The 7,729-nt window shown below is 44.9% G+C and overlaps 1 protein-coding gene across 2 annotated transcripts in view; it reads left to right on the top strand.

The window, feature by feature from the left end:
• The window catches only part of TNKS (tankyrase), a 288,176-nt gene that overhangs the window by 235,029 nt on the left and 45,418 nt on the right, over positions 1–7,729 (top strand). For both annotated transcript variants that reach the window (XM_073543626.1, XM_073543618.1), the window contains exon 21: positions 5,152–5,272. In XM_073543626.1, coding sequence (XP_073399727.1) covers positions 5,152–5,272 — 121 coding nt within the window. The remainder of the gene's footprint in view (positions 1–5,151; positions 5,273–7,729) is intronic.

The raw sequence follows: 7,729 nt of genomic DNA, 5'->3' as shown, positions 1-7,729 counted from the left end.
GAGGCCTGGGGAACTTCACGGATAGAAAACAGTAAATACGGTAAGAGATAATCCCAGTCTCTACCATCTTCCTCTATGACTTTTCTCAGCATGCTCTTCAGGGTCTTGTTAAACCTCTCAACAAGGCCATCTGACTGTGGATGGTACACTGAAGTCCTCAGCTGGGAAATTTGCAAGACTCTGCACAATTCTCTCATTACCTTGCTCATAAAAGGTGTCCCCTGGTCAGTCAGGATCTCCTTCGGCAAACCCGTCCGGGAAAACACATGGACCAGCTCACGGGCTATACTCTTCGCAGAGGAGTTTCTCAGGGGAATGGCCTCAGGATAGCGTGTGGCATAGTCCAGGATGACTAATATATACTGATGGCCCCGAGCTGATTTAACTAAGGGACCGACCAAATCCATGGCAATTCTCTCAAATGGCACCTCAATAATGGGCAGTGGCACAAGAGGGTTCCGAAAATAAGATGTGGGGGCAGTTAACTGACATGTCGGGCAGGACCTGCAATAGTTTACTATTTCCCGGTGACACCCAGGCCAATAGAACCTCTGTACAATCCGTTCCTGGGTTTTTTCCACCCCCAGGTGTCCCCCCAAGATGTGTGAATGGGCCATGTCCAACACTTTTCGTCTATAGGGGCCTGGTACTATTAACTTCTCTGCCACCTCCTCCCTTATTTTCGTGACCCGGTACAACAATTCCCCACTCAACATAAAATGGGGAAACCTTGTGTCTGCTCCCGGCTCTTGTGCAACCCCATTAATGACGGTGACATTGTTAAAGGCTTCCCTTAGTGTGGGGTCCCTATGTTGGGCAGTCCCAAAATTCTCCCCGGCCACCCCCAACTCCGGGATGTCAGGTACAGGGGACCCTTCCTCTTCATCCCCAACAAGGACACATAAAGGGAACTCGTCTGCCTCTGGTGGTGGCGATACCTCAGTGGGGTGGATTGGTTCCCTGCTCTGCTAGCACACTCAGAACCCATCCCCCACAGATCCCAAAACAGACAGAAATCCCGGCCAATAATTATGGGATGCAACAAGTCTCGAACAACGCCAACTTCATGCGACTCGGTGCCATGCGCCGTTTCAATCTTCACCCTAGCCATAGGGTAGTCCTTTGCATCGCCATGTATGCACCGAACACCAATCTTTTTACCCGGGAGTATGTTTAGAGGAAAACTGGCCCTCACAAGGGTCACCAAGCTCCCGGAGTCCAGAAGCGCCATTACTGCTCGACCGTTCACCTTCACGGGACACGCTTGTGGCCCCTTGTTAGGTAGCGAGTTCACACTGCAAGCTGGATATGCGTAGTATGAACTACGGCGTCCCATGCTGCAGTCCATCTGCTCGGTGGTCTGGGGACAACGGGCCGCTATATGTCCTGGCCCATGACACTTCCAGCAAATAACACCCGAGGGGACCTTGGGCACCGCCTCCCCCGCCCCTTTTGACCTTGGACGCACCACCCCTTTTTGTGACTCCGCCCCCTGCTGGGACCCCCAATATGGAATGGGCTGCTTCCCCAAAGAACCTTCCATCCCCTGGTATCTCTCGACCAGCCCAACCAGTTCATCAGCATTTTGAGGATCACCCTGGGCAACCCAAGTCTGTAGAGGTCTCGGCAGAGAATGCACAAACCGATCCATCACAACTCGCTCTACCATCTGTGCAGGGGAAGCCGACTCTGGCTGCAGCCATTTCTGGACCAGGTGCAACAGGTCAAACATTTGGGAGCGCGGGGGTTTGTCCCGGTGATAGGCCCAACGATGCACTCTCTGTGCCCTGGTAGTCATTGTTACCCCCAAGCGGGCGAGAATTTCCGCTTTTAATTTGGGATACTCTCTGGCATCTTGTACCGTCAGGTCAAAGTACGCCTTCTGGGGCTCCCCCGTTAGGTAAGGGGCCAGTACCTCCGCCCACCGCTCTGGCTGAAGTTTTTCCCTCTCAGCCACCCTCTCAAACACCGTCAGGAAGGCCTCCACATCATCCTCAGGGGTCATTTTTTGTAATGCGCGTCTTACCGCCTTCTCGACGTCGGTGGCATCAGCCCGACCTGGGGTTGGGGCGCTCGTCCTGCCCTCCTGGATGGCGGTTGCCAGAAGCTGCATCTGCTGCCGTTGTTCCTGCTGGCTCTGCTGGAACTGCTGCCGCTGCTCCTGCTGGCCTTGCTGGATCTGCTGTAACAGCAGCTTGTTGGTTTCCTGCTGCAGTGCCTGGGACTGGACCAGGTGTTTCATGAGGTCCTCCATGATTCCAGGCAATGCTTGTTGCCCCGCTGCAAACTTCACCCAGGACATGCAGCAACTGTCTCAAGTCTCTGCTGGGACCGCTGCCCGCACGTGTACCACCAATTGTGGGGATGTGGCTCGCTTAGGTGCAGCGGGAGACAAATGTGAGACAGGTTCTTCCACAGTGCTTGCAGTTTATTCACGGCATAAACGCACAAGGCAACGTAACAGCAAACAAATAGCCTTTTAGCTCAGGCAAAATAACACAATGTCCGTAGTTGTAGACTCAGAGCAGGAGTCTCAGCACACATGGGAGGTTTAGTCCTCCCCACACACAACTCCCTGGTTCAGGAGCAGGTCACATTATAAGGCTGTAGCCACACCCACGTTCCCAGCAGCTGACTGGTCACATGACTGTGACCTCACCACAGGTCCTTCAAACAAAAACAATAACAATATCTGGTATGCTTCACTTCTGCCTTACATTATGGAGATAAGCCATTTATGAGACACACATCTCCCATCAATTACACGACCCTTAGCCCTGCCACAATATATATATATATATATATATATATATATATATATATATATATATATATATATTGTATATAGTGTGTGTATATATCTGAGTGTATAGCCCCACCCACTCCGCATAGCCACATTCATTATAATATCCCACATCATCCCTTCAGCCAGAGCCACCGGACTACTGCCCCTAATATCCCACATCGTCCCGTCAGCCAGAGCCACTGGACGACTAATATCCCACATCATCCCGTCAAAGCCACTGGACTACTACCCCTAATATCCCACATCATCCCATCTGCCACAGCCACCGGACAATTACCACCAATATCCCACATCATCCCGTCACAGCCGCCGGGCTACTACCCCTAATATTCCACATCCCATCAGCCAGAGCCACCGGACTACTACCCCTAATATCCCACGTCATCCCGTCAGAGCCACCGGACTACTCCCCCCTAATCTCCCACATCATCCCGTCAGCCAGAGCCACCAGACTACTACCCCTAATATCCCACATCATCCCGTCAGCCTGGAGTCAGAACCAGAGTGCTGAGTGGATTTACCCTGACTTCCATACCAATGATCCCTTTAATTGATTCTCATCCCAGGCTTCTGAGCGCTGAAGGATTTACCCTAACTTCCTCCGGCCAATAGAAAACTAAGTCCAAAATTAGGGTCTGCCTTATATCTCCCAGGCTGTTTCCTCCCACACTCTGCTGCCTCCCTCCTCCCATGACTGAGAATATGATTTTCGGCCCTGAATCGTGGATGGCCCATAACTTTCCGCCTAAAGCTCTGAATGGGTCAGTGGCACCGCCATTGGGTTCCGCTGGATTTTGTCTGCGCATAGAGACTAAATATTCCTATCGTATGTACTTCCTGTTAACTGCTTTATATCTCCCTAATGCAGGATTCTGGAGGTGGCTAAATAATATGGGTGCGTGGGGAAAAGGAATGGCAATTCCAATAATGTGCTTGGCTAGGCTAAGAGATATTGCATTCTGTTATTATAGGTCATTTACCAGATTCAATACCTCAGAGCTTGCGGTGACTTGTTGTATGACGGTGTTTCCATGTGCTTCTCTCAGACAAAGAGTCAGCTGCAAAAAAAAATGTTTGCACCCTTGTGTGAAGAGCTTCAAAGGGTTTGTTCTTGGTTTTTAATTACAGATAAACATTGCATGGCTTTTTATGGCCTGGGGGAATACCAAGGTGGGGGCAAAGCTGCTAAGTTGAGCTCCATTCAAAGTGTAGCGGCCACTGCCGTTTACTGCAGTATCGCTTCTGTTCAATAGAATGGGAGCTCTGCTACAATACGGCAGTGGCTGCTACACTGAATGGAGATGCGCTCAAGTGTTTACATGGGGTAATAATCAGCTAGTCGGTGGGGGCTATGTTTCTGCCCCCCACCGATCGGCTATTTATGACCTATTCTGTAAATAAGTTATAAATTACCTACGCCAGGACTACAACTTTAATAAATTAATGAAACCATGGCAATTGGTGGCTGAAGTGTGTGCACTTTGACTAGCTGCTTCGTTTTTTAATATATTTTGTGTGTGTGACTTAAATAATAGCCTGTTATATATAGTTGTGCTGGAGAACGTGATGTGTAAAGAAATATAAACTTGCAATGTGCTCTCCACGTGCAATTACCCATTGGATCAATAAGTGTAATATAATAAAATCAAACTGTGCTCCGGTTATGCGCCTGTGAAATCACATCTGAGACCTGAATATGAATGGCTGCTGGCTCTCTAGACGGACGCTATGTGCTGTAATTTTAGAGTAGGCTGTTGATATATATGAACTTTACAGGCATCATCTTGGCAGCTTCAGAAGTAATGCTGCCAGGTTTTGGCCACTCGACCATGTCCTTGAAAACACTTACTGGGCCAGTTATTTTAAAGGTTTGTACTTCTGCTTTTTTGTACCTTCTAATAATGATGTGGTTAACTCTTTGTGACCTGTACTTGTATGTAAATGAGATTGCTTTCATTCAATAGTGCCGTAGTTATACATGGTTATAAAGTTCATATTTCAGAGGGTTTTAGTATTGGAAGCAATGCTACAAAGTGTATCCTGCAGAGTGAAAGAAGCCTTTGCTGTAATGTTTAGTTTGTAAAGTACGGTAGTTAACTTCTGATTCTATCAGCTCAACACTCCTTCCTGATGCACACAAAATTATATTAAGAAACCGCTAATGACAACCTTTCTCACTTGTCTCAACTACTATTACTGAAGCTATTAGCAGTTTGTCATATCTAAGGCTATCAAGCTGTCATTATTCTTCCTTGCTGAAAAATGCAAGCGGCAAAGAATATAGTCTGATGAGATAACAATAGTCACCACAGACAGTGATATGTTCTTAATTTTTTTTTCTACAGATTACACTAGATGTGCTGGCAGACATGGGTCATGAAGAACTGAAGGAGATTGGAATTAATGCTTATGGTCATCGCCACAAGTTGATCAAAGGGGTTGAGAGGCTTCTGGGAGGCCAACAAGGTAAACATGGGGAACTGGATATAAATTAAGTGTTCCTCTATTTAGCTTGTGTGGTAGGGAGTCTTGGTATTCCTTATGACAAATTGGGGAACTTTTGTGGGAGATAAAAAAAAATATCTTTAACGGAATTTACATAGGTTCAAGTATTCATGGCTACGACTAGACATGAACAGATCAGGCAAAATTCTAATTTGCCTACACAAATTTTCCTGGGAAATTTGATCCCATAAAAAATAATCTCAAATTGAATGTCCTTTATTACGCTTTAGGATCTATGAAGACCCCTGAACATAATAAATATAAGATATAAAAAATATGGGGGGGGATCCTTTGTACTCTCCTTACTACTCATCTCTTCAACCCCCTCTGCTCCTCACTGAATCATTTTGTCACCACTATGAATACTGAAATCCCCAGAGATCTCACTTTGCCAAGGCATGAGATGCTTCTGCGCAAGGACATGATGTCATAAGATGCACCAAGACCTTGTGCTTGCTTGCGCCGCAGCCTCCCAATAATTTCACCTCTTGCAGCAGCAATCAGAAGATATGACAAGGACCATATGTGTGGTTGGAAAGGTGAGTAGAAGGTTTTGTTTGTTTTTGAATTCTTTTGAGGACCTTTTGTAGTATAGAAAAGGGCAGCAAGCAGCCAAAGTTTTGTTGAATCGGCGCGGAAACAAATTACAGAAAAACCTGTGTTTTGGCGAATGATGATTTTTCCAAAATGCAGTTCCTTTTAAATATATTCGCTCATCTTTAGCTCCAAAACATCAACTACAAGAATGGACAGTACACTTGCTGCCTAATACATCCAAATCATGATGTGTCCTATTGCCATAAAAGATTTCCTTATTCACTTAACACCTTTCCCACCTGAGACGTATCCATACATCCCTGTGGCTTGGTACATATTGACCTGGGACGTATGGATATGTATCGGAGATTTTGCATCCACGGAGAATGTGCACGTGTGATCGCCACCGGGTGTCAGCTGATTCAGACAGCTGGCACTAAGGTCCTGCACTTTAACCCCTAAATTCTGCGATTGAACTTGATCGCAGCATTTTGGTAGCAGGCAGAGGGATGACAGCTCCTCTCCCCTTTGATTGGAGAACCCGCGACGTCGTTGAAATGGTGACCAGATGTCTTCATGACGACATCTGGGTCACCAGAGCTAGGAAAGTTGTTAGATCATGCTCAGAGTATGATCAGCAACTTTATCTGTCAGTGCAGAGCTGACCGCTTGCATAGGGGTGCTGCTGCTGCATCCTCATGCTATACATACAAGCGATCAGCCTGAAAAAAATGATAGTCCCATAGTGGGACGTAGTAAAAAAAATTAAAAAAAAGTTTTAACGTTTTTAAACTTTTAATTTAAGAATTAAAAGTTTGAAAATTAAATTGCAAAATTTTCTAAATTTTTGCCAAATTTCCAGTTTTTTTTTCACAAATAAATGCAAGTTATATTGAAGAAATTTTACCACTATCATGAAGTATAATGTCACAAAAAAGGGGTTAACCTGTCAGTGGTTTAATTGTTGTGGCTGACTGGAGAAAATGTATTGTTAATTTTCTTTGTGAAATCCACACCAAAAATCCTAATTATACATACCACAGTGTAATGCTAGTACAGTGGCATGTAAAAGTGTGGGCACCCCTGGTCAAAATTACTGTTATTGTGAATATATTCACATTTTTTACCTTTTAAAAATTACAAAAAGGAAAATGGGCCTATGCAAATGTTTTGTGACCTTTGGACATTTATGTGCTCAGATAACTTTGACCAAGGTTTCAGACCTTAATTAGCCTTTTAGGGTTATGGCTTGTTCACTATCATTGTTAAGAATGTGATGCAAATTTCCCAGCTTTATAAAAACCTAGCCTCCTCTAACCTTGTGCCAAAAGCAGCAGCCATGGATTCTTCTAAGCGGCTGCCTAGCACTTCAAAACTGAAAATGGTGCAGGTCCACAAAGCAGGAGAAGGCTATAAATTGCCAAATTTTCACAATATTTTCCAAATTTCAATTTTCTTCATAAATAAACGCAAGTCACTTCGAAGAAATTTTACCACTAACATGAAGTACAATATGTCACAAAAACACAGTCTACTGTAATAATCAGTGGGATCTGTTGAAGCGTTCCAGAGTTATTGCCTCATAAAGTGACAGTGGTCAGAATTGTAAAAATTGGCCCGGTCATTAACGTACCAAATTGGCTCTGTCACTAAGGGGTTAGTACTAACAAAGTAAAAATAAGTTTTAAAAAATATAAGAAACACATATGTGGGAATGACCGTTTTCTATAAAAGTCTGATCTACGCGTATCAAAAATAAAAAATAATTAACCTAATCGGTAAATACTTTAAACAGAAATAAAAAAATTAAAATGGCAAAATTGGTGGGAATTTTTGGTTGCCTCATCATCGCAAAAAATGCTGTAAAATGCAATCAAGCGG

The sequence above is a fragment of the Dendrobates tinctorius genome, unplaced genomic scaffold, assembly GCF_039654945.1.
Source record: "Dendrobates tinctorius isolate UK_male_01 unplaced genomic scaffold, ASM3965494v1 ptg000011l, whole genome shotgun sequence".
Lineage (NCBI taxonomy): Eukaryota > Metazoa > Chordata > Amphibia > Anura > Dendrobatidae > Dendrobates > Dendrobates tinctorius.
Note: the sequence above shows the minus strand (reverse complement) of the source record. Positions and strands in the feature narration are given on the sequence as shown.